Source organism: Esox lucius, chromosome 6 (genome assembly GCF_011004845.1).
Source record: "Esox lucius isolate fEsoLuc1 chromosome 6, fEsoLuc1.pri, whole genome shotgun sequence".
NCBI lineage: Eukaryota > Metazoa > Chordata > Actinopteri > Esociformes > Esocidae > Esox > Esox lucius.
The window spans coordinates 29,404,509-29,432,423 of NC_047574.1; the positions used below are offsets into that span (position 1 = coordinate 29,404,509).

General features: G+C 42.4%; 1 protein-coding gene across 3 annotated transcripts; it reads right to left on the bottom strand.

The window, feature by feature from the left end:
* Positions 1-122: 122 nt before the first annotated feature.
* On the bottom strand, positions 123-27,264 carry inpp5f (inositol polyphosphate-5-phosphatase F). Of its 3 annotated transcripts, none has more exons than XM_034292668.1 (21): positions 26,852-27,264; positions 22,824-22,904; positions 21,130-21,266; positions 20,606-20,647; positions 19,932-20,060; positions 19,568-19,735; positions 19,299-19,355; positions 18,805-19,003; positions 18,427-18,606; positions 18,056-18,123; positions 17,800-17,924; positions 17,567-17,644; positions 17,326-17,446; positions 17,013-17,141; positions 16,378-16,495; positions 11,588-11,786; positions 11,283-11,354; positions 11,127-11,200; positions 10,796-10,924; positions 10,568-10,655; positions 123-3,301 (listed from the first exon to the last, which is right to left on the bottom strand). In XM_034292668.1, exons 1-21 carry the CDS (start codon positions 26,946-26,948, stop codon positions 2,164-2,166), a joined length of 3,429 nt encoding a protein of 1,142 aa, XP_034148559.1. In that variant the 5' UTR covers positions 26,949-27,264; the 3' UTR covers positions 123-2,163. The 3 variants fall into 3 exon arrangements, with proteins under 3 accessions (XP_034148559.1, XP_034148558.1, XP_010899819.1); XM_034292667.1 differs by having other exon boundaries at positions 20,606-20,662; XM_010901517.4 differs by lacking the exon at positions 20,606-20,647.
* Between the last annotated feature and the right edge of the window lie 651 nt (positions 27,265-27,915).

Below are 27,915 nucleotides of genomic sequence, written 5' to 3' on the forward strand. Positions count from 1 at the left end.
CTACCTGAGATCAAATTGAAGAGATGTTCTTTATTCCTTGAAAGAAATTCTATGTAGAAGCAATGCCACCCAAACCATATCTATAAAGAAAGTAGTTTGAGGCCTTGCTAAGTCATTATTCATTTTGTGGTCTAATTCGTTTTTAGAATCATTAACAATGGATCATGCTTATATACTTAATGTAATCATTACTGAAATTAGTGTGCTTGGTCCCAACATGATTTTTATGACGTGGGACAAGGCATGGGTCAAGCCTTAAACCATGACTATTAATCTAGGTCAGAGAAACCAACATATTTGTTTTCCATTACATATATGTAATTTACATCACAAGTCTAAAGAGAATGCAGTGAAATACCAGCACCAGATGACTGGGATGATTTTTGTTACTATTGGGATTAGTGTAGATTGTGTAACTTTTATCCTAAACCTAGACCCTAAACTGAAAAAAAATAAATTCTACCTGTGCAATGGCAAAATCTCCCTAAAAGGTCAAATCTTCCTTGCTTACTTTCCTTGCAGATCCACCAGGACAGTCACTAGGACAACCTAAACTTAATTAAAATATACATACCAAAGGGTGGCATATCCCAAGATAAAGCTGACATAAACCTGAATATGATATCATATACAGTACCTAGATCAAACAAATGTATTGTAACATCAAGACAGAATAAACCAAACTCTAAAGGTAGATATGCAATAAATACCTGAAATACACTATGTCCCACATTTATGACCTCTTTAAGGCTTACGTTTTAGATTCAGGAGTGCATAAAGCATTGAACACTGTTCTTATACATTTGGACGGGCAACATTGCATATACTACTGTACATCATTTTTCAAACGTCACTGACTTCCAACCCCGTCCCCAGATCAATGCGCACAGCGCACATAAACCTTGGGAAATCCAGCGATTCAAAATTGGCCTTGTGGATCTGGAAATGGCCATAGAATCCTATGGGAGTGACCTAACTGAGTAAAGTAATTGTCATAATTACATTTTAGCAAATCACATGACTGAGGTGTAACTCCAAATGGAAGCAATACACTCGGAAGAAATAGCGTTAATGGGAAGGTGCTGTGGAAGACAACTAGTAGACTAAGCTGATAAAGACAATGCCTATGCATCAGGAGTTTCTCCTGGTCTTCCTATTTGGTAATAAAGGGCAAATTTGTGGCTTTGGTCCACCAGACTGTTTGCGTAATATATTCGGGACATTCCAGGAAACAGATTTCCTTAGACTAAAAACACCCATCAACACAAGCTACAAAGATTCATATGAAAATGCCATTAAAATCCCCTCAATGCTTGCTGAATCAAACCAAAATTATTTCAGTAAGCTGTCAGTTGAATGTGAATTTTGGGTATTTTTATCAAAGAAAAATGCCCATTCCCCTTCAGAATCATTTAGCAGCGGTTCATCTAACTCTAGCATCAACATGATCAAAGCCAACGTGTACGGAAATATAGTTCTGTCTAATATGTTGGTCAACGGAAAGGTACTCTGGGAAACAGATATACATACAGTACAATACTTACATATCAGACAGTATACGCTTACCAGTTTTTGTATGTTGATTAGGTCCTACATCAGTACAGATCCTCTATTGATACATATCCATTATCGTTAGGGAAGTCAACAGCACTGATACCCACTCTACTAGGAGCTTGTTTTCATACGAGAGTACTATCTAACATTGAGCTGTGCTTTCTGAAAATCAAGGGAAGGATTTGGTCAGACTACACTACCAATGTTTTGGAAAAAGCTGTGATCTAGGCCTATATGCCAAATGAAAATAGGAGCACTGCATGTGTGGGACCAGAAAAAAAAAGTGATAAATTCAGAGTTTGTCTTTCACCATGCACTGGGTATTACCCTACTCATCTTACCGGGTCATTACCAATAACCTGACATGCAAATATTGCTGGAAAGTCAATTGAATGGAATTGCGATTAGACTAAGGACACTATATACTACACAACACTGGCTGTAAACATGGTCTGATAAACTACCGGAGTAACTGAAATGCTGGGTTTGCCGAGTCAGAGTGGGCCCTTTACAAGCTTATGCTACTGCTAGCTACTGTACTGGAAGTCACATCAATACGGTACGACTAAATGTACAAAAACCTGCTTGAAGGCTACTACTAGGAGAGTCCTAAATCTGGATGATCCTTGTCTGGCACTGTGTAAACATTGCCTTCAGCTCGTTCTCTTGGGTCTCGTTGAGAGTGACCATTTCCGGCTCTGGGCTCTTCTGCACTTTTGCCACGGCAAAGTTGATGCCTTGGGTGAGTCCGGCCTGGGTGAGACTGGCCACCTGGACCATGGAGCTCTTGATCTTTGCAAAAGGGGAAACAACGCGACTCCCATTGCCCTCGGCAGGCGAAGGGCCAAGGCTGCCCTCCAATTGAGAGCCCAGGCTCCTCTGGGAGCCTCCTGAAGCCGCTGAGCTGGGCTTGTGCACGGTCAAGAGATTGGGGCTGGAAGCAACATCTAGCTGGGACGGCCTTGGTGGGAGTTTGAGGTCCTCCTCCAGCACCTGCTGATCCAAATGTTTGTCAGGGGCCAGGGAGCCTTTGGAGTGTGAAGGGATCTGTGGGTTCCGTGTAGCGATGCCACCAGACACCTGCTCCCCGAATACCTCCACAGGTTTGGTCTGCGCATCTTGGATGAACTGGTGGCAATAGGCATCAATGGGCGTTCCAAAGTCTATCAGAATGGCTTCCTCTGCCTCTGAGGTAGCCTCGGAGGACCGGTCATTGGGACTGGCTAAAACTGGAGTCTCCTGCTGCTTACTTTTACTGTCGCAACCAGTGACCCGGATGTTGAGCTCCACACTTCCTCGCCTGCCCAGCCTCGGAGCAGTCGCCACAATCCCGCAGCTAGGCAGCACGTAGTCCACGTTCTCCACGGAGCTAGAGCGTGGGTGTTCATCCGAGTTGTAGGAGTCAGAGTCGGACGACATCTCGGAGTGGTTGTCACAGAGGTCCTTCAGGCCCGGGCCATTGCTGGCCCCATCCGACGTCTCCAAGCTACTGTCAGACTTCCAGAGGGTGACCCCGACGGTGGGCTTCAAGAAGTTCACCTTCACATCTGGCTTGGCCGAGAAAGTGTTGCCAAGCCTCCCCTTGAAGGTTCCCATGTTTACGTTGGACTTCTTCACCCTCTGGTTGAGGGAGGAGAACTTGTTCATGAGAAAGCTCTTGCCCTGAGCCAGACCGGAACTACCCAGGACTTGGTCAGGGTGTCTGCCCTGAATGCCCATGATGTCATCGTGGGGTTTACTGTGCTTCCTGAAACAAACAGATAATTTTTTATTTCCTACAACAGACATAAAGTGCAGTCCATAAGTACTTGGACAGTGACACGTTTAGTTTTTTGGCTCTACTCCAGCACATTAGATTTGAAATAAAACTATGACTAAGATGTTAGTTATTATGACTGTGTGCATTCATTTCAGGGAATTTACACCCATTAACCATGTAGTAATTACATTTATTTTATTCAAAATTTAGGGGACCAAAAGTAATTGGACAAATCAACATATTTCTAAATATATATTTCATACTTGACTAACACACATGCTCAATTGGATTGGGGTCTGACTGACTTAAGTCTAGAACATTCCACTTTTAGGCCCTGAAAAACGAATTGGCTGGTTAAGAAGTATATTTTGGGTCCTGCTGCAAAGTAATTGTGTTGAAAGTGTTGTACAATAGGTTTTGAAATGTTTGGCTGTAGCTGAGCAGGAATTATATTTCTGGAAACCTCAGAATTCATCCATTTGCTGCCAACAGTAGTTAGATTATCAATGAAGATATGAGTCAGCCATAAATGCCCAAAACATACACCTTATTTCACAAATTAGTTGGTATAGCAGTTAATTGTCTTTCCACACTTTCCTCTTGCCAACACTCTGGTGCATCTTCATTTGTCCACGATACCTTTTCCCACAAATACGCAGGCTCTTTTTGGGCTATCCTGTTTTTTAGGCTAAACAAGTGTTTTTGCATCGAGCAGTCCCGCCTCTATACTTCAGCTGATTAAGTCTTTTAAGAATGGTAATGGTGGACATATTCATGCCTACCTCTCTGAGTGTTCCTGATCTGTCAGACGTTTCTTTGTCAGGGTTTTCTTTCTTTATAATGAGCATATTTTGGTCATCCACTGTATCTGTTCCTTGGCCTAGAAAGTTGCCATTGCAGTGCTAACCAGTGCTTGTTCTCAACAATTTATTTGTGGACACCATACAGTTGGGCGATTTCTGAATTACCTGCATCATAATGGCCAGATTAACTTGCAATGAAACTCCTTTCAAATCAAAACCAGACATTGACAGTTCTCTTGTGCATGCACTTAAGATGCAAATAAGAGCCTAATAAGAGACATTTTCCAATTACATGCCGTTATTTATATATGGTTCATTGAATCGGGTGAAAATGACCACATACTGAAGCTGACAGTACTTTTATAACTCTATCGTCATTATATTGTTTCAAATCCAAAGTACAGAGCCAAAACAAATGATCACTGTCCAAATATTTATGGACTCCACTGCATACAGAAAGGGTGTCTATACCCCTTTCAACTTTTGCACATTTTGTCCTCCCTGTCTCTGTTTCATTAATTTAAATAAGATTTCCCATGATATTTCTTCACACAATGTCATAATTTGATATGTCTTCTCCTTCATGCATTAATACTTAGAGTAAGCAGTAATTGGCAGTAATTACAGCTGTGAGTCAGTATAGGTTTCTACCAACTTGCACATCTATATCAGGTCTTATTTGATTCTTCTTTACAAAACAGTTAAAGTTCTGTTAAGTTCCTTGGGAAGCAGCAATGGACAGCAATCGTCAAATGAATAAAGGTCAGAGATCTGACTGGGCCACTTAAATACACTGTCGTTCAAAGGTTTGGGGTCACTTAAAAATGTCCTTGTTTCAAAAGGAGAGCAAATATTGATCAGAAATAGTGTAGTGCCAATTGAAGAAACAATAAAACTGTCCTCCTTTAGACTAGTTGAGTATCTAGTGCCGTGTTTCCCAATCCTGGTCCTCAGGACCCAAAGGGGTGCACGTTTTAGTTTTTGCCCAAGCACTCACACTTGTTTCAAATGTTGCCCTACCACTTACACACTTGATTGACATAATCAACCTATCATCAAATCTTAAATTTGATTCAGGCATATGAGTGCTAGGGCAAAAACAAAAATGTGCACCCCTTTGGGTCCCGAGGACCAGGATTGGGAAACACTGAATTCTAGTGCATCAGCAATTGTGGGTTCGATTACACAGTGGTTCTCAACAATTTCTGGGCCAGCGGCCCCCTATCCATTACCCAGGTCCCTTACCACCCCCTCATCCCTTACCGCCACCCCTCAAATAAAAATAAGATGTAGGCTAATTGTCCTGAATATTAATGATTATTATTACTGTTGTTACTATTGTTATCATCAAAAATCATCAGAAAAGCACATCATTGAATGACAACAGATTTATCCGTTTCCCAGGGAAATAAACAGCAGCCAATCAGAAACAGCTAGCATTTTAATATTGAAATCTTAATTAACCAACAGCTTATGAATTGTTCCAATAGAAACCAAACTGGCACTTAAATGGGGTAAAAGCAGAAGGATTAACTTTCAAAGGAAATAAGTTAAAAACCTTTGAAAGTTAGTGAGAGCCTTGCGCCTGGTTGTATTGCAGTCATGTCAGCAAAGCCCCTTGTATTGACGTGTTTAAATGTGCACTAGATGCTCGACACTAGGTTGCTTTCAGGGGGAGTCCGACAGCGAAATATCCCTCTTGTAAATGTGTAACCACTGCGATAACAAGGTGTTCACGGTGTACCCTCAGAGAAAATTCTTAAGAGAAAAAAAATATTCCACAGTTAATACCAAGAAAGAGAGCATCCATTTTCCACAGATTACACAGTACGCCATGTGGGTCAAATTTTATAGATGATACTCTGACGTCCCGTTCCTGTGAAGGCAGCACGGAGCTGCACCACAAGAAGCTGACAGAAACACTGAAGAGAAGAGTTACAATACACAGTCTCATCCAGTCGCAGTGGCGTAAACTGGCAGGTTTTAATGTTGCAGACCACAGTTTTTTGCAAGCGTTTGAAACTTTAAACTTCGGTGTAATCCCGCCTTGTAAAAATCACCCCCCAAGTGTATCTGAACACCCACCTTTCCAAAAGGAAATGGGGGTGATACTGCTATCTGCCCCCCCGTTGTCCTCTGAATGCCCCCTAGGGGGTGGTACTGCCCCCATTAAGAAACACTAGATTATAGGATCAAAATGGCAAGAAACAAATAACTTTCTTCTGAAACTCGTCAGTCAATTCTTGTTCTGAGAAATTAAGACTATTCCATGCAAGAAATTGCCATGAACACCCAAAATTGCCAAACACAGCTCCAAACTATGCAGTCAGCTGGTATTCTGTCTACACAGTCACCAGATCTCAATTCTCTTGCGCTGTTGTGGGAGCAGCTTGACCGTATGGTACATAAGAGGTGCACATCATGCCAGTCCAACTTGTGGGAGGTGCTTCAGGAACCATGGGGGGAAATCTCTTCAGATTACCTCACCAAACTGACAACTAAAATGTCAAAGATCTGCAAAGCTGTAATTGCTGAAAATGGAGGATTCTTTGACAAATGCACAATTTGAAGGACACAGTTATTTCAATTCAAATTCATTGTTTCTAACCTTGTCAATTATTACATTTCCTATACATTTTGCTATATTTCCTATTCAAACTAATTTCATGTATGTTTTCATGGAAAACAAGGACATCAGTGATGCCAAACTTTTGAACACTAGTATACATTTAACTTTTATTTCCCTAGCCACTCCACCATACTGTAGCTCTTGCTGTTTGCTTTGGATCATTTTCACGCTGAAGCACAGCCGTTTCACTTTTTTGCAAAGGGCATCAGGTTTTAATCAATGGCTCCTGTACATTGCTCCTTTTATTTTACCTACAAAGTATACTATTCCCTAATTATGAGAAACATCCCCATAACATGAGACTGCCACCACCATGCTTCCCAGTATACATTTTGTTCTCTGGGGGATGTGCATTTTTGGGTTTGGATTTTGAATTTATCCTGAAATCAGGTCATATCAATTTAATTTTACAAAGGTCGAGGTCAATGAACTTGGTGTGACTTCAAAGGTGGTTGCAACTAAGCTAATTTAAAATTGCTTTAACAAAAGTGATGGTGACTTTTCAAATTATGATACTTAAAGTGATAGTTTGTCTAAAAATCATATTTATCTAATAATTCCGTTACAAAAACGTAGTCCAGAATGGATATAGAGTCATTTTTTTCCAACCATCCATTATTCACCTCTGTCCCCAGTTGTAATTAGCATTCTTAACATTGTTCAAGGGTCCTTTGCTAAGGGCTGTCAGGTCCCTGTACAACCGAAGCAGGAGCTTGGTCCGCATTGCCGGCAGTAAGTCAGACTTGTTCCCAGTGCATGTTGGACTCCGGCAGGGCTGCCCTTTGTCACCGGTTCTGTTCGTAATTTTTATGGACAGAATTTCTAGGCGCAGCCAGGGGCCGGAGGGTGTCAGGTTTGGGGACCACACAATTTCGTCTCTGCTCTATGCAGATGATGTTGTCGTGTTGGCCCCTTCTAACCAGGACCTTCAGCATGCACTGGGACGGTTTGCAGCCGAGTGTGAAGCGGTGGGGATGAAAATCAGTACCTCCAAATCTGAGGCCATGGTCCTCAGTCGGAAAAGGGTGGCTTGCCCACTTCAGGTTGGTGGAGAGTGCCTGCCTCAAGTGGAGGAGTTTAAGTATCTAGGGGTCTTGTTCACGAGTGAGGGAAGGATGGAACGGGAGATTGACAGACGGATCGGTGCAGCTTCTGCAGTAATGCAGTCGATGTATCGGTCTGTCGTGGTGAAGAAAGAGCTGAGCCGCAAGGCGAAGCTCTCGATTTACCAGTCAATCTACGTTCCTACTCTCACCTATGGTCATGAGCTTTGGGTCATGACCGAAAGGACAAGATCCCGGATACAGGCGGCCGAAATGAGCTTTCTCCGCAGGGTGGCCGGGCGATCCCTTAGAGATAGGGTGAGAAGCTCGGTCACCCGGGAGGAGCTCAGAGTAGAGCCGCTGCTCCTCCACATCGAGAGGGGTCAGCTGAGGTGGCTTGGGCATCTTTTTCGGATGCCTCCGGAACGCCTTCCTGGGAAGGTGTTCCGGTCCCGTCCCACCGGGAAGAGACCCCGGGGAAGACCTAGGACACGCTGGAGGGACTATGTCTCCCGGCTGGCCTGGGAACGCCTCGGTGTCCCCCCGGAAGAGCTAGAGGAAGTGTCTGGGGAGAGGGAAGTCTGGGCATCCCTGCTTAGACTGCTGCCCCCGCGACCCGGCCCCGGATAAGCGGGAGAAGATGGATGGAACATTGTTCAAATTCATGAATGGAAACTAATTGTCCCACTACAGCAAAGTTGCATTGCAAGCAAAAAACTATTCCAAACTAAGATTAGTGGTGTTTTTTAACTCAAAGAACATGACAATGCTATATTCCTCGAAAAAAGTTGTAAATTTCACAATATATTTGTCATTTCAAATAAACGGGTTCTTCCTGTGTTTACCGGTCAGTTTTGAACCTTACTTGTTGGAACCAGAATACACAGAAGATGAATTGACCGAGCTAGAGGGTAGAACAGCAGCTGACAATGGGGGAGATGGTGAACCAGTTAATACCCAACCCTTGCCCAGAATGTCCAGAGGATGATGGTGTAGCTGTGGATCGTGCAATCTAATGCCAATTGAAACTGAATGTTTCTGTTGCAAAGAATGGGAACTATTGATTCCAAAGCTGGAGACCATGAATGACTCAGTCCCTGAAGCTGAACTCGTTCCAAGATGCGTGGTTGATCATCCGGATTTCGCCCCGCTCATAACTCCTGGGGTGTTGGAGACTTTTTTTACATTCCAAAAATTCTCAAAATAGTAAGTAGCTACCTAACATTAGCAAACAAGTGACCATTTATCTGATGAACGTATTTTTGCCAACTATGTTTCTAAGTTTCATAACCTGATTGTTCATCCAAAATGCTATGTTGTACAAAAGATGATGCTTTTGCATCATCTATACTATGATGAGCAATATGCAAAAAGAGTCTCATTTCTATTAATTCAATCATGTGTATCTGAATTAAGCTAATCTGCTAAACCCCTTGAATGTAAACTTACTGTCTGGACCATTGTTTTTGGTGCACAAACGTTGACTCTGAGGCTTTAGCTCAAAGCTAAACTTTTCTATTCAGACACCAAATGTACGATTTAATTTATTTAACCTCTTAAGTAACTTTTACAAGAGTCAATATATCTGTATATCTAATAAAATCCTACGTCAATGGTAGAATTAAGTGATACATGTCTGGATGAAGATATGGCAACAACTGAAACACCAAGTCTCCTCTTCTTGTATCCTTTGTTTGCAAATAAAACAAGTCCACCGACGATATTTACGTTAATGGGCCAGCTAGAGGCTCTCACCTTGCGTAGCTTCTGGAGGCTGAAGTTCACTCCCACCACTCACACAAGCTGTGTGAGTGGCTGTAGGAAATAGTTTGCTAGTGCTGGTTTGGATTGATCAAATTCCGCCGGTTGTTTGGTCAGTGTACAGTCCAAAAAGAAATATCTATGTTACCGCAACAGATTACTAAATGTAGTTTGAAGTGTTTGAGTAGTTTTCCACTTGCAATACAGCTTTGCTGTAGTGGGACGATTAGTTTCAATTTGTGAATTTGGACGATGCTAAGAATGCTAATTACAGCCGGGGACAGAGCTGAATGCATGGTTGGAAAAAACTTTTGGTTAGTAAAATATCAGATAAATATGATTTTGAGACAAACTATCCCTTGAAGTTTTTTTTTTATATATACTGTGCCAAATATTTTCTCCACAGTGTTGTGTTATAGATTTAATTTATAATTGATTATATTTCTTTTCATACCATAAATCTACATAGAAATTTCCATAATGGACAGCTTTAGGAAGAGTCTTCGTGGTTCCAAACTTCTCTCATTTACCCATGATGAAGCCCACTGTAATCCTGGAAAATGTCAATGCTTTAGCAACTATTTTATAACCTTCCCCTTATCTATACCGACATATTTGTATCATTGGAGGTCTACGGAGAGTTCCCTGGACTCAATTGTGTGAAACCTTTTATAGACAGGTGTGCCTTTCTAAATCATATACAATCAACCATTGTCACAGATGGACTGAACTTCAAGACATCTCAAAGATGATCAAAGGACACAGGATGCATCTGAGCTCAATTTGGAGTGTCATGGCAAACGGCCTGAAAACTTAAGTATATGAGATTTTTCAGTTTGAAACTCTGAAGCAATAACATGATAAAATGTGAATCGGTTCAAAGGGGTGACAATATAGGCAGTGTATGTTATTTTACAATTCACACTTATTTGCTGTCCACTTTACGATTATGTTACACAGTAATTACAAGAGCTGAATATTCTGTAGGTCTACAAGAGGTTAATACACTCCAACTCACCTCTCCAGTCGCTTTTCAATCACCTGCAGGTCAAGTCCAATAGCTTGCTTAGTTATGCGAAGCATCTCAGCTATGCACTGCAACGTGTCTGAAATGGAATGAATCATGACAAGACAGGACAAGGATTTCAGGTTCCCATTTTGTGTCAACTCCAGATCTACTTCAGTCTTTTTTATGGATGAAAAGTATTATGCCTACATTTATATCAAATAAATACTCTACCCTTACCTTTACCATCATCCTCAGGATTCCTAGTAACAGCTCTCAGAGTATGGAAGTAACCACTTGTCTCCTCATTCTTGTAGTGCAGACGCATACAGCAGAATTTGGGCTTTCCAAATAAAGTGGGTTCTGGGCCTAGAAAAATACACACAGGATTGTGCTGTGAGCTGTGTAGATGAGATATGATTTTGGTGGTCGATGAAAAAAATGCATTTTTTAGAAAAGTAAAATGAGTACAGTTTAACAACTTGTGAAGGTTGGAATTAAACTTCTGTCTAGATTTTGAAATCTTTACTTGGTTGACAGTATATTCATCTGCAGAAAACACACTTCTCACCTATTTCAATCTTTTCCAAACCCTCCAAGTTCAGGCGCTGGTACTGATTGACCTTGTCAGCTTCCTCATCATAGCTGCAAAATACAATTGTGTAAAAAACTACGATACATGTAATTGTCTCTTTATTACAGTTCTCAAATAAATCCAGACACTTACTAGGCAACGTAATATGCACTGTTGGACAGCAACAGGAGAACATCAACGTCTTTGCTGGTTGCATCCATGAGGCTAATGAGAAGAGAAAGAGCTTTCCATATAAACAATTTGTTGAGGAATAAACTGTTTTTATGGAGCTGATTTTTACATCTCTTTTGCACTGGAAGGGATAAATAAAGTTGTCTGGAATTGATGCTAGCTTACACAAGTGTTTGGAGCGAAAAACAATTAGAGACAACTCTTGGAAGGGATTCAATATATATTTAGGTTAGCATTCTGACTTGGCGGACGGACCCCACACTAACCTCATGTCACAGTCGATGAGGGCCCAGCCCCCGTGGAACTTCTCATCGTCTGGTAATAGCAGCTGCATGTAGGTCTGCAGGAGGAGGCTCACCTGCTCCTGGGTTACCCTCTGGCTCTCCTGCTCCTTCTCCTCATGCTCCTTCTCTTTACTAAAGATGGAGTATAGGTCCTCTGTCACAGGATTGCCCATCATCAGGTCTGGTTAGAGGGGGGGAGGGGATTAGTGGTTTTGAGATCAAACAGGTGAGGGTGGAATCCAGTAGTGATAAGACTTGACAAAGCCTGAGGTTAAAAAGCTCTTTACATTTGCTGCAACTGGGTGCTAGGTGAATTGAAGCAACATATGTTTGCACTGACAACAACTCTCCTTGGTTCCCTGCTTCTAACCTGCACCTGAGCGTTTTATATTCCCTTCCCTCTATCAGCTTTGAAAAGCTGTTAAAACTATTCATTTGTCACTGTTACTCAACCACATATTAATTGAAAATAGAAAAAATTATGTTTAAAAAAAACCAAACAGCTCCTCCATGAACTGCCACCTTAACGTGGTGGAGGGGTTTGAGTACCCGAGTGACCCTAGGAGCTATGTTGTCTGGGGCTATATGCCCCTGGTAGGGTCTCCCAAGGCAAACAGGTCCTAGGCGACGGGTCAGACTAAGAGCGGTTCAAAACACCCCTTAATGATGAATAATTATTTGAGTTCCGTGACGTCGCCCGGTATGGCGCAGCCGGGGCCCCACCCTGGAGCCAGGCCCGGGGTTGGGGCTCGCACGCGAGCGCCTGGTGGCCGGGCCTTTCCCCATGGGGTCCGGCCGGGCATAGCCCGAAGGAGCGACGTGGGGCCGCCTTCCCGTGGGCTCACCACCCACAGGAGGGACCATAAGGGGTCGGTGCGTAGAGGATCGGGCGGCAGTCGAAGGCAGGGGCCTAGGCAACCCGATCCCTGGACACGGAAACTAGCTCTAGGGACGTGGAACGTCACCTCGCTGGCGGGGAAGGAGCCTGAGATAGTGCGTGAGGTTGAGAGGTTCCGACTGGAGGTAGTCGGAATCACCTCTACGCACGGCTTGGGCTCTGGAACCACACTCCTTGAGAGAGGATGGACTCTTCACCACTCTGGAGTTGCCCATGGTGAGAGGCGGCGGGCTGGTGTGGGTTTGCTTATAGCTCCCCAGCTCTGCCGCCATGTGTTGGAGTTTACCCCGGTGAACGAGAGGGTCGTTTCCCTGCGCCTTCGGGTCGGGGATAGGTCTCTCACTGTTGTTTGTGCCTATGGGCCGAACGGCAGTGCAGAGTACCCGACCTTCTTGGAGTCTCTGGGAGGGGTGCTGGAAAGTGCTCCAACTGGGGACTCTATCGTTCTACTGGGGGACTTCAACGCCCACGTGGGCAACGACAGTGACACCTGGAGGGGTGTGATTGGGAGGAACGGCCCCCCTGATCTGAACCCGAGTGGTGTTCAGTTATTGGACTTCTGTGCTAGTCACAGTTTGTCCATAACGAACACCATGTTCAAGCATAAGGGTGTCCATCAGTGCACATGGCACCAGGACACCCTAGGCCGCAGGTCGATGATCGACTTTGTTGTCGTTTCATCTGACCTGCGGCCGTATGTCTTGGACACTCGGGTGAAGAGAGGGGCGGAGCTGTCAACTGATCACCACCTGGTGGTGAGCTGGATCCGATGGCGGGGGAGGAAGCTGGACAGACTCGGCAGGCCCAAGCGCACTGTAAGGGTCTGCTGGGAACGTCTGGCCGAGTCTCCTGTCAGAGAGATCTTTAACTCCCACCTCCGACAGAGCTTCGACTGGATCCCGAGGGAGGCTGGAGATATTGAGTCCGAGTGGACCATGTTCTCCACCGCCATTGTCGAAGCGGCCGTTCGGAGCTGTGGACGTAAGGTCTCCGGTGCCTATCGAGGCGGCAATCCCCGAACCCGGTGGTGGACACCGGAAGTAAGGGATGCCGTCAAGCTGAAGAAGGAGTCCTATCAGGCCTGGTTGGCTTGTGGGACTCCTGAGGCAGCTGACGGGTACCGACAGGCCAAGCGGACTGCAGCCCGGGTGGTTGTGGAGGCAAAAACTCGGGCCTGGGAGGAGTTCGGTGAGGCCATGGAGAAGGACTATCGGCTGGCCTCGAAGAGATTCTGGCAAACCGTCCGGCGCCTCAGGAGAGGGAAACAGTGCCCTACTAACGCTGTTTACAGTAGAGGTGGCCAGCTGTTGACCTCAACTGGGGATGTCGTCGGGCGGTGGAAGGAGTACTTCGAGGATCTCCTCAATCCCGCCGTCACATCTTCCATTGAGGAAGCAGAGGATGAGGGCTCAGAGGTGGACTCGTCCATCACCCGGGCTGAAGTCACTGAGGTGGTCAAGAAACTCCTCGGTGGCAAGGCACCGGGGGTGGATGAGATCCGCCCTGAGTACCTCAAGTCTCTGGATGTTGTGGGGCTGTCTTGGTTGACACGCCTGTGCAACATCGCGTGGCGGTCGGGGACAGTGCCTTTGGGATGGCAGACCGGGGTGGTGGTCCCTCTTTTTAAGAAGGGGGACCGGAGGGTGTGTTCCAACTACAGGGGGATCACACTTCTCAGCCTCCCCGGGAAAGTCTATGCCAGGGTTCTGGAGAGGAGAATACGGCCGATAGTAGAACCTCGGATTCAGGAGGAACAGTGTGGTTTTCGTCCGGGCCGTGGAACACTGGACCAGCTCTATACCCTCTACGGGGTGTTGGAGGGTTCATGGGAGTTTGCCCAACCAATCCACATGTGTTTTGTGGATTTGGAGAAGGCATTCGACTGTGTCCCTCGCGGCATCCTGTGGAGAGTGCTTCGGGAATATGGGGTCCTGGGTCCTTTGCTAAGGGCTGTCAGGTCCCTGTACGACCGAAGCAGGAGCTTGGTCCGCATTGCCGGCAGTAAGTCAGACTTGTTCCCAGTGCATGTTGGACTCCGGCAGGGCTGCCCTTTGTCACCGGTTCTGTTCGTAATTTTTATGGACAGAATTTCTAGGCGCAGCCAGGGGCCGGAGGGTGTCAGGTTTGGGGACCACACGATTTCGTCTCTGCTCTTTGCGGATGATGTTGTCGTGTTGGCCTCTTCAAACCAGGACCTTCAGCATGCGCTGGGACGGTTTGCAGCCGAGTGTGAAGCGGTGGGGATGAGAATCAGTACCTCCAAATCTGAGGCCATGGTCCTCAGTCGGAAAAGGGTGGCTTGCTCACTTCAGGTTGGTGGAGAGTGCCTGCCTCAAGTGGAGGAGTTTAAGTATCTAGGGGTCTTGTTCACGAGTGAGGGAAGGATGGAACGGGAGATTGACAGACGGATCGGTGCAGCTTCTGCAGTAATGCGGTCGATGTATCGGTCTGTCGTGGTGAAGAAAGAGCTGAGCCGCAAGGCGAAGCTCTCGATTTACCGGTCAATCTACGTTCCTACTCTCACCTATGGTCATGAGCTTTGGGTCATGACCGAAAGGACAAGATCCCGGATACAGGCGGCCGAAATGAGCTTTCTCCGCAGGGTGGCTGGGCGTTCCCTTAGAGATAGGGTGAGAAGCTCGGTCACCCGGGAGGAGCTCGGAGTAGAGCCGCTGCTCCTCCACATCGAGAGGGGTCAGCTGAGGTGGCTTGGGCATCTGTTTCGGATGCCTCCGGAACGCCTTCCAGGGAAGGTGTTCCGGTCCTGTCCCACCGGGAGGAGACCCCGGGGAAGACCTAGGACACGCTGGAGGGACTATGTCTCCCGGCTGGCCTGGGAACGCCTCGGTGTCCCCCTGGAAGAGCTGGAGGAAGTGTCTGGGGAGAGGGAAGTCTGGGCATCCCTGCTTAGACTGCTGCCCCCGCGACCCGGCCCCGGATGAAGCGGAAGAAGATGATGATGATGATGAAAACCAAACAGAAATAAACCCTATACAAAGGGAAATAATTGTCAAAGGAGGAAGTTTTTAGGGCAAGCCTGTACAATAGGTGGCAATTGTCAAGGATTGGCAGTATGGTAAGATTTAAAAGGATATACTTGGGTGAAGGATGCCTTATTGCTGAAGACAATTCTGTCTTTTAACATTTCACCTATGGTGGGTGATTTTGGTACTTGATTATAAGTGAGCAGTCAAGCCAAGATATTTCAAAGTGTTTTAGATTGTACAACTCCCTACAGTACGCACGGCTTGTTTTCTCACCTTCATAGAAATGGAGTCAACTCTGTAGGATTTTTGCTACCAGCTGATGACAGTGGTTGGCTGCATGCCCCAGTCTGTCATTGTGGTTTTGCAGATGAAGCCTCTTAGTTATGCTGACAGAACGCCGGCAGCTTTATTACAATAACAATTTGGTCTGAACTGTTTATCAATAGGAAAGCAAAACATCTAATAATCTATATGGGCCCAATTTTTCATATATTTTTATATTGTGAAGTACTTTCACTATTAATGCAAAGAATTGTGAAGAACAGAAGGGTTGAAATTAAGAGACCACTGCAAACTGAATGCTTCTGTTCCTCACTCAAAACTTTTCAAAATTTTTGGAAAGGAAAGAAAAAGGTGCAGTGGCCTCTTCATTTTTTCCGGAGCTGTATTATAATGCAAGAAGAAATATGTATGTAGCTCCTTTTTTACAAGAATGTTTAAAACTTTATATAAGATCCTATAAGTTGGGTTGTATGTCATGTTCTCCTATGTATTTTTTTCAAAAGACTCAAGGTGGCTATTGAATTAGTCAGGACATTTTAAAGGGCTCATACATATACATAGCTGTACTGAATGTATTGTGTGAAGTACTACCCGTCCTTCCTTACCAATGACCGCTTGTCTATAAGCGTCCCTGAAGCGGTTCAGATAGTAGCGGTTGGCTGAGTTCACACCATCTTTCATTACCCCGGCCAGTTTTCTCTCTCCAGTTCTGGTGAAGTCACCCTGTATAATGAATAAGACACAGAGCAAGCTCAAAAACTGAGCAAGTCAGTGGTTTCTGTTCTGATTACATTTATACGCTTGGCCTTGGGCAGTGTATAGTTAACCATGTTATTTTGAACCTTTTTCAGTCTGCACAATAATGTTATTATAAAACAGAACAAATAGCCTTTCACGTTGTACAAACATTGTTTACTGCTATAAGACTGGCCTTTATACAACAGCAAAGGGGACATTTTCATAATACAGAAGAATGTGCTTATCTTTACATTATGCCGTACTATATTCGAATTGAGGCAGAAGAGAAAATGACATTGCACGGTACTTTTCGTCCTTCATATTGCAGCAGCCTCATATAATTGGTAGGTAAACCAAACTGCACAAACATGTTTCAACAGATGATAAACAGAACAACGAAGCAAAGGTTTTTCTGTGGAAAAACAACACTGTACAAAGAGACGCAAACATAACATTGCAAAACTAAGACTAGCTTCAGCTTTACTCAGGCAAATTATATTACCTTGAGGGCTGCCGTGCCAGCGTACTGCCTACTGATTGTGTCACCGTTGTTTGCCCACATGACTTGGTAGATCCGGTAGCACTTGAGTGGCAGGGGCTGCTCTGGGGGCATCACACCCAGTTTCTTCAGCTGAGGGGCGCAGAGACATCCAGTTAACCATCATTTACAATAGCAGTGTACTTAAAGAGGAATATGTAAGCCCTGAGGCCTGGAGACATTAGTTGATATCAGTTGCAGAACATTATGCACTGGTGAAACATCAGGATTAAAATTACATAAGTAGAGGCATGCTCAAAGTCTGGAAGTATCTCACTTGTGCTTCCATTACTGAACGAGCGATGGCGGCCTGGACTACATTGGTCCTGTCCAGGCAGTCCATGCAGTTGACCCGGAAAATTCCCTCCTGGTGGCAGATGACACCTGCCTGGTCCACCCTAACAGAGGAACACACTCTATTCTATATTTTGAACTTCTGAAGTGAATGTGACATCCATTGAGATGGAGCACTAAAAATGCTCTCTTGTTGGGATGGGACGACACCCAATAACGCTTACCAGCCCCATCTCATGTCTGTGATAATGTCAGAGATGGCATCTGTCAGCGTTTGCACGTTCTCAAACTTCATCCCACGACTTAGAAGTAAACAGCAAAAGAACCAATTTAATACACAAAGGGTACGTGTAATTACGTACATATTATATTTTATGCTCTTTATTCCTGAGTATATTAACATATATGATTATTGATACTGTACACGCTGAATGTTTCTGTGCAGCAATCGTCATACCAGTGCTCATGGAAGTCAAAAGAGACATATGTGAGGTTTGGGTTGTTGTATAGAAGGACTTGTTTCAGATATGCGTCACCGATAATCTTCTCACGCCCACCTTGGTCCACTAAGTTAATAATGACCTGTCAAATTAAGGGATAATGTATTAAACTTTCTCATAACGGCAAGTTTAGAGGAGTCTAATGTCTATTTAAACTCACAAGCCTTGGGATAATACAAAATGAATGCAAAACCTGTCTGGTATATGCCTCACCTGCTTCTTGTAAAGTTTGAGCTGTTCATCAAAGTGAGCAGCAAAGAAAGGAACCGTCTCCTTCTCACCTGAAAAATTTAACAGATGATCTAATGAAAACATCTGAAAATTAAACAAACTCAACAAGAAGTTACAGAAAAGCTATATAAAAAGACCTCAAACTTGGCACAGCAGTTTTTGGAAGTACTAAGCTGACCACCAGTCTAGGTTCAAGCTTGTCTGTGCCACTAGCTGAAAAGTAGACAGGAAGGCCCATTGGCTGTAATTTCTCAGGGAGCATGGAGGCAGAAAACTGGGCAATGCGCTAGCTAAAACGAACAAGGTGGTACTACTCCAGGAAGCATTTTTTTGCTGTTAAATGTCCTGCTGACCTTTCTCCAGGCGGGGCCTGGGGTTGTAGCGGTAGCCTGCTTGGCTCCAGAAGACAGGCACAGAGCCGCGACTCTGCACAAAAGACAGCGAGTGGTTGTGTACGCTGATTAGTTGTTCAGTCTCCACGTAGTTAGCCACGTGGCCCTCTGTGTCCACCCCTCTGCGCTTGTACCGCATCCCTTCGGGGGACACACACACAAAGCAAAGATTGTTTCATTCAATAACCTAACTTTTTCCTGCCAACTCAAATAAGTCAGAGAAAATCTACTTTACTAATCTGAGTCACTTTGGATTAGCATGTCTTGTAAATAACTGAAATGTGAAATTACACTATGTCAATTGTGACCTATTCAAAAGCTATGGCCTTCGTGCCGTACCTGCACGGTGGCGACTTCGGCGGGATATGAGGGCCACAGTGAAGCGCGGGTGGATGTCATCCACACAGGTGAGATCCTGCAGTGGCGTGTCGGGGCTGCTCCTCTCCTCATCAGGGCTCTCGTTGTAATTAACCACCAGCTCCTCCACCTGCACAAAGCCCTGGATAATGGGCATCACCCAGAAGTCTGCCTCAGGAACCTGCAACACAGCCAAATGTATACTGAAAATGACAATTACTAATAAAGAGGTGACGCATTCATTTAATATCTACTTAGTTTACTACATATTAAATAAACTAAAATGAGTACAATCGTATCATTTCAGATACTGCAATAATACCAGCCACTAAGTGTTCCCTGACAGAACATTACCCTATTGTTCACAGAGGTTTCAGCTGAAGCGTTTACCGCCACTCACTTTAATATTTATACACATTGATGACAATACCTTCTACATGTTGCTTTCAAAGCAGTCTTGAAATTCATCAGTTTACCTGCAGATCAATTAGCTCCCGGACCATGTGTTTATTCCAAAAGAATCTGTCATCCACCTTTAAGAGAAATATAATGATCAATTACGGAATTTTACCTACTGAAACTCAGTGAAATCACTGAACCTTAAGACAGGAAACTCAGCTGGACGTCTTTTAATGGTTGATGGTGGGCCAAATGCGTCCCATGATCCATTTTCTTGTGGCATGTGGTAGTTTAAGTAAAGGTCTCAGTAAATGCGATCTGTCTGAGTTTATTAATAGTCCCTCACCTGTTTCCACATTGGCAAGTTGGACTTTTCTGTGTCTCCCTGCCGCTGCACCGTGTTGGTGAGGTCATAGGTCATGCTGTAGTAGAAGGAATCAGAGTCCATGAATATCTTGTAGAGCTCATCCAGCAGCCGCCTCTCAAGGCGTTCTCTCTCTTTGTTCTCTTTGACCTGAAAGGCAGGGGAATACTGGGTGGTGTGCATGGCAAAATGAAACGTGAAATGAAAAAAGTCAAATAGAAATGGAAAAAGTCACAAAAACTGAACCACTGTGAAAACAACAAATAAAGTAATGTATGAAATGTATAAAACATTTGTTTTTACAATGCCATGAGGTTTCTGAACACAGCATTACAAAATATATTACCTTTTTCTTGACAGGAGCCCCAACATTGGATTTAATCTGACTAAGAGTTTTCAAGAGGAACTTGGAGTCATCTGGAGACTGTGTAATTTTCTCTGGTTTGTCAATCCCAAAGTGATGCTTCTTACACAGCTGGAAGAAAAGGCCTGATATTGTATCCCACTTTCTATAAAAACAGAGCACTATTGGTACAACAGTGTCATTTTATCCAGTATTGATGTATTGAAATTGATATATAAACTCATAAATATGCTTTTTTGTTTACCTACCACTTTTGAAGGTGCTGCCATTTATTCAGATCAGGTTTGACTAACTGACAACATCAAAGCATTCTGAATTTACCCCAACTCTGCTCTGTTAAATAATTTAACAAATTACATTATCCTAAATCTTGGGAACATACTGGTAACCATTTATTTTAAGTTGATTGACAGCTAATCCCAATGGTTTCTGTGGGTCACATTAAAGCTACCCTCTACCGACAAACAGTCAACAACATCAAAAACTAGTGATATAGAAATCTCTCTTTGAACACAACTTCACAGGGGGTTCTAGATTCCTAACGTAGATGTATGGATATGCCTAATCATTCTGTGGTATGCCCATCTGGGTTTAGGTTCTAAAAACATACCAGAGAAATGATTCCAACATCCCATTCTCTAATATCTCTCACTTACGTCTTCATCATCTGTATCCGTACCATCATCATCACGGCTCACCTGTAAGACTGATATCTAAGCAAAATCCTGATGCTACTAGACAAAATTATCTGGCAAATAAAGCAATGCATAAAGAGAACACTAATGCCCCTTTTACACTGTCAACCCAAATCAAATTTTTGACCCAATTACAGGGCAATTGTAGGGGTGGGGGAACTAGGGAAGATGCAGCTTGGACTCAGATGTCCTTGTTACAAGGTGATTCACTGGAATTTAATCCAAACAGGGCCAGTGAGAAATGATTTACAAGGAACATTGAACTGGAAATTAAGAAATGCAATAATAATCGGAAAATCAGCTATGGCTAGCCCAGAGGACAGCAGCATGCATTGCTTTTTGTTTCATCTCATGATTACTGCATCCTAAAATAAAAAAGGAAAACATCAGTGGCTGCGCTTGGACACTTCTTCAAGGCCAGGTATTACTTCAGTACTTAAAGCTTTGAAAAGTTCCCAGACAAAAAGAGCCTGATCACTTCTCACCTCAAGCTCCAAATCCAGAGGCTCTTCCTCTGACAGGGGAATGACGGCTATCTTGGTGATCTTGTAGACTCTGTGGTCGCCTGGCATCTGGCCAACCAGCGCTTTCTGGCGGATCAGTATGAGACCCAGAGGAAGATCTACCAACAGGAAGAGGAAGGAAATGCGTCATCACAGGCAAAGAACTGAACACATTTCATAAGGTGATAATATAACAGCTGTTCTTGCTCCCGGTGTCTCAGTCTGTGGACACATCACCTTGTTATGCTAACTGACATTTTATACATGAAATCAAAGGTATAATAATTTGCACTAACAGATGGGTGACAAATTAAAAGAAAAACCAACATAATGTGTCTCAGTAAGGTGTTGGGCCAATATGAGCTGTCTAATCAGCTTCAAAGTGCATTGACATAGATTCTACTAGTCTCTGGAACTCTACTAGAGTGATGGATCACAATTCTTCCAAAACATATTCCCTTATTTGGTGTTTTAATGAAGGTGGTGGACAGTATTGTCTTACACATCGGTCTAAGGTTTTCCATAGATATTCAATTGGGTTATTTTCAAATCATTTTCATACTTATCAAACCATTCAGTTCCATCCTTGCCCCAAAAATCAACCCTTTCAAAGTCACTTAGATCATATCCCCTTGCCATCTTGGTCAAAAATTGAGGTCAACTGGGCTTGCTCAGCATTTTTATACATGCATCACAGGATATTATAGGATGTTAGTGGCTTAATTGGATCATGCGGTGCATATGTATGTATGCATGTCTGTATGTATGTACTCATTCAGGTTTTCCTGTTATATGTCATCCATCTATAGCTACATTGCGCCTTCCTACAGAGTCCTCAAAGTAAGAGAGAAACTCACATCAACCACCAACATTATTTGTTAACACTAAGCTTGCTCTGCTATTGGTTTTCCACTGTATTTATTTAGCATTTTTAGAAAGCATCCGTACAACTCTGTACATGCTGGTCCGACCAAACATCCAACATTTCTTTCAGATGGTCTTCAACAATTTATTTTCTGACTCAAAGTCTGACTTATCTTTCACAGACACTGAACAAAGTCCTTAGTACTTTTCACCAATGATTTAGCACAATCAATATTAAGATATAATGAATAAACAAAAGAAGAGGATGAACATAACATAATGCTGTTTATCTATAAAAAAAAAATTAAAAAACATTTTCGAATTCAAACTGTTATCTGTAAACGGACTAGATAAACATAGTAAATATCACAATGTTTCTTTGAGAAGCTAGAATCTTTATAATTACATTGTTATAAAACAATGGAATAAGACCATCTTACTGATAGGTTCTGATTTACTGTTGAAGTTAGCTCATGGAATCATTTTTAGTAATTTATATGATCATAAAATACATAACTAAACCATGAATAATATATACATTATTTAGAAGTCCAAAACTAAATGTTCAAAATGTAGATTGCCAAACAGGTCATATAATATTCCAGTAATACTGAGTGTTTTCATGATGACTTACAAAAGCACATACTGCAACAACTTCACTCCTAATGGCTCAGCCTCAGGCTGACACTCCAGGGCTTTTGTTGTACAGTGCACCATATTTGAGGACCACAGATTTAAAAGCTATTACAAGCTGAAGCTCTTAAACTAATAGTACTTAAAGTGCTAGGCACCCAGACATAGATGTTACCTACCTGTATGAAGTTGTATTTTTCCAATGAGACCCTCCACTCGGCCCAAACACACTGGATTCCAAGCTAACAGCAGGTCTGTAGCTGAAATGAAGGACATCAGAAAATTACAGAAAACAATCACAATCTAAAAGAAACAGTTCAGTGTGATAAGAACAATAAAGCTATTTGATCAAAAGCACATGGATATACTGCAGCAAAGGCCACTTTCCAATTTGAGCACTGAGGTGATGGATTGTAGGATTGTATACCTGGTTGTGCCAGTCCACTGCCATCCCAATAATATTTACATTCCACACATGATTTTGTGCATCTTCCATGCAAGAGATGGACTGAGTTTATGCTGAATGGTTATGCTAAAAAAAATCACCAATATGAAGCATCTAACTCCCAAGTCAAACCTATTTAAGACATTCAGTACTTAAGAAACATTCCAGTAATTTTGGACACTGGTTTTAAAAGTAGCGCTGTGAAGCCAAAAAGTGTCCCAATAAATGTTGTAATGTCATGGATGTGCCGATATGTGCCTTATTTATCATTACAAAAAACATTGAAAACCTGTGGGATGAGCCGAAGAGGACAGTCAACAAGCATGGACCTCAGATTCTGAAGGATCTTTAGAGATTCTCTATGGAGGAATGGTCTCAGATTCCATGCCATGTGTATTCCAACCTTATTATGCATTATAGGAGAAGACTCAGAGCTGTAATCTTGGCAAAGGTAGGCTGCACAAAGTATTACAACACTGTTCAAAAGTTTGGGGTCACTTAAAACTGTCCTTGTTTTCCATGGAAACAAACATGAAATTAGTTTGAACATGAAATATAGCAAAATTAATAGGAAATATAGTAATTGAAAAGATTAGAAATAAAGATTTTCAATTGAAATAATAATGGAGTCCTTCAACCTGGGCTTTCGTCAAAGAATACTCCATTTGCAGCAATTACAGCCTTGCAGAATTTCGGCATTCTAGTTGTCAATTTATTGAGGCAATATGAAGAAATGTCACCCCATACGTCCTGAAGCACCTCCCTCAAGTTGGAGTCACTTGATGGGCACTTCTTACATACCATACAGTCAAGCTGCTCCCATAACAGCTCAAAAGGATTAAGATCCAGTGAATGTTTTGTCCACTCCATTACAAACAGAATACCAGCAAACTGCTTTTTTTCACATTCGCTTCTTCTTGCGATTACAATTTCTTCCCACCTTCATTCAAGTCCTCTTTTCTCAAAACAAAGTTGAGCATCTATGGGCGTGGATGTGGGGCTTTATCTGGGTATTGAATTCTCACAACCGATTTGCCATGAATCACACCATAATAGGGTGGAAATCATAGTCTTTTCACAGGTTGTATCATTTGTCGATACAACCTGTAAATAACAGTTTATTATTCTGTTTAAATGTACACATTTAGCCTAGCTAATACAATTCTTCAACTTCTCTCCACAGACTGTATTGGGAAAGCATAAAAGGCTATGATTTCCACCTTATAACGGTGTGATTCATGGCTAATCGGGTGCGAGAATTCAATGCACAGATAATGCCCTCCTCTACGCCAATAGAGGCTCAAAACGAAAGGTGGGAAGAAATTGTAATCGCAAGAAGAAGCGAACGTGAAAGAAGAGTGTTTGAATGAAGACATTTTAAGATCGAACGCCAAAAAAAAATTTGCATCCACTTTTACCACATTTGAATCTATTATTTTCACATGACTGAAATTAGTTTTTTGATACAATGAAATGTTTTTGTTTACCATGCTTTTATTTTTCTTTTCAAAAAATATTTATTTTCTTACGGTCAATACATAAGAAATACTTAAGAACCAGTTTGTGCTGTTCTGTGAAGGAAGAAGTACACAGCGTTGTATGAGATTCTTGGCAATTGGAATAGCCTTAATTTCTCAGAACAAGAATAGACTGATGAGTTTCTGAAGAAACTTCGTTGTTTCTGGCCATTTTGAGCCTGTCATCGAATACACAACTAGTCTAAAGAAGGCTAGTTTAATTGCTTCTTATATCAGCACAACAGTTTTCAGCTGTGCTAACATAATTGCAAAAGGTGTTTGTAATGATCAGTTAGCCTTTTAAAATTATAAACTTGGATTAGCAAACAACCTGGCATTGGAACACAGGAGCGATGTTTGCTGATATGGTCCTCTGTATACCTATGTAAATATTCCATTGAAAACCAGCCATCCAGCTACAATAACTACATAATTAACAATGTCTACACTTTATTTCTGATCAAATTGATGTTATTTTAATGGTCTAAAAAAAAAATCAGCTTTTCTTTCAAAAACAAGGAAATGTCTAAGTGAATCCAAACTTTTGAACGGTAGTGTATATGAACGGGTGCAAATAATTCTGCCAGATATTTGAGAAAACGTTTTTAAAGGAATTCATTTTTTCTTTCAATTGTTTCATGTGAATTACAGCAAAGTATGTACATTTTACATGCTGTACACTTTTCTGAGAAATCTTGGTGTGCGAGGTTGGTAGAAATCTGTCCCAACGGGGATAACCAATGTTTTAAGTCCCCCCCTGTTTTTTTTCTATTTTCCTCACTTTAAGAAACATTTTTCAACCGAATAAATACACAAAGTTATAGTGGGGCAAATACAGAACCCATTGGTTAATGTTTACAACAAAACCATCATCAATAGAGCTGAAAATTGAATGAAAAAAACTCCCCAGATAGATCCTTTAATTAATGTGACATTATTAATGGTTCTTTATTCGACAAGTGGATGGAAACCTAGCTGGTGTCTGTTTCTGTTCTTAGGATGGTGTAGTAACATGACACACTGAGGCTTGACAAATCTACTGAGAAATGACTGCTTGACTACAGCACAGCTAGCCTAAAAAGAATTGACTGATGCTCCTGTTGCTAACCAAAACAACTTTGGTAGAACAGAAAACTAGATATCAAGGGTGTGTCAAGTAGTAACAGTTGAGTCATGAATGGGTGGAGGCTGGTGAACATCTAGGCAGCGCAGACAATAACTCTTCCTGTTCCTTGGAGCAAGAGAACTCTGTGTACTGGCCTTGGTGTTGGAGCCAAGGCAGGGAAGGTGGAAAAGAGGGGCTGTCCCTACATAACGCTCTCTGTTTTTCCAAAATACTAACCTATTACAATACATTAGGGTGAAATTCAACCATATATTTGATTGAAAGTACAAAATACTGTGGAAATGCCTGTTGGTGCTACTGTCAACAGGAAACGTGCAGTGGAAACCCTGTTCCAATTGAATAATGAAAGAGTGGTGCAACCCAAACCTGTTCAGCCTGGATGCACACTCTCATATCAACCAACCCACAGCATACTCAGTCCCATCCAAACAGTGGCTGCCCCCTCCACTGCCTGCTTTGTAGGCAACACAACGGCACAGTTCTCAGTCTCTGAGACTCAAAAACTATTTACATATATCTAGAATGAGAATGTGTTCCCTTAAAAAAGCAGAACAAGTCAACTGAGGTAGACTGATGTGAAGCAGATACCTAATCAGTGAACGTATAATCTAGAGTAAGGAAATAAAGAAACACAGAAACAGATACTTTGTGGTGACTGATAATCACATGAATCCACCAAAGCAATTTCATGTTAAACGAATGGGTAGAGGGAAGATTTATTAACCTGAAGCTGTTTTGTTTAATACATAAATATTCCAAAAATATAAGAAGACTGGAACAATTACACTATCTGCTAAAATGTAACCTTAGTAAGAATATAATCTACAACTGTTACTTTGCCAATTGTAGATTTTGGCTCTAAATAGCGAAATAATTAGTCAATTATTACACCCCGATTTAGTATGATGCGCTGACCGATCCATTGCTTCCTAGCACCATATAGCTGTCATCAACGTGTCACAGTGTACTGTATCTAACGTTATACTTGGATAACAAACAAACAGGACAATAAAAGTATTGACGTTATGGTTATTTAACTAGCTAGTTGTGGGTTTGTTGTCAGAGATTTCGGATTTAGGTGTGTGTGTATGATTAACTGAGTTAAAAAATTTTGCTTACCTGGTCTGACGTTCATGGTCCCATCAATTCGGCTACACCAAAGAGCATGATCGCCACTCTGAAGAATGTAATGGTCTTTGGCTTGAAAGAGCTCCATTTTGACTCTATGTCAAAACATGTACATATGTGGTCCAAACCGGTTAGCTAGCAGATGAATGTGCTAACTAGCCAACGTTAGTAGCTTCACCACAGTCAATGGTAGCTTTGTACGGCTCTAGCTAGCAAAACTTGCTAGTTATCTAACGACGTATTGACAGTGCGTTGCCTTTCCAAGTTACCTCACGTTTGCTTTAGTTATTTAAACACTTCTAAAAGTAAGCATTGTCAATCAATTGAGAAACTTCTTCAATAAATGAAAATGTCGCTGGCTATTCATTTTCATTTTGAAAACCGACAGGCTGGCGATTTCCTGCAGAAACAATCACACGTGACCCCACTCGTCACCCGATATCTACCACCCATATACATTCAATTGACATATCTATTTTATGCGACTGTTCCACTGAAATGAGCCAAGAGCTAAATCGAACATACATATTTTACAAAAATGCAAATAGCTATTTGTTTCTTTCAAGGTTTACTCTACTCTCTATGGTTGTAAAATGTGTGATGATGAACGCACCAATGGCAGCGTTCTGTGTTATCAGATATTAATCCCCTTGATTTACCAATTAGAATTGTACCCTATGATACTGGCCGCATGAACAAGTTAACAAGTTATCCATTACACAGGTAGGCATCAAACAGATTCTCGGATTGTTCACGTCAACACTCAGGATCCCCAACCTAAGGGCCGCACCTGGACTTCCTCCGGCCTTAGGCCTTACCTAATTTGAGGGGTGTAAAAGAACCATTACAAGTTTCTTTTAAGATAAATCGTTCTCTTGTTTTTTTCAAAGAGGGTGTAATGTGAAAATGCATTCATTACGTTAATGTTATTAATATAATAGCCGTGTTATAAATATCTCATTAACAATGCAAACTTTGTGACAACCCTAATTTGCTCACACCTTGATAAACATTTCAGTTAACATTTCAGTTAACCATGTCTACAATTTTTGTAG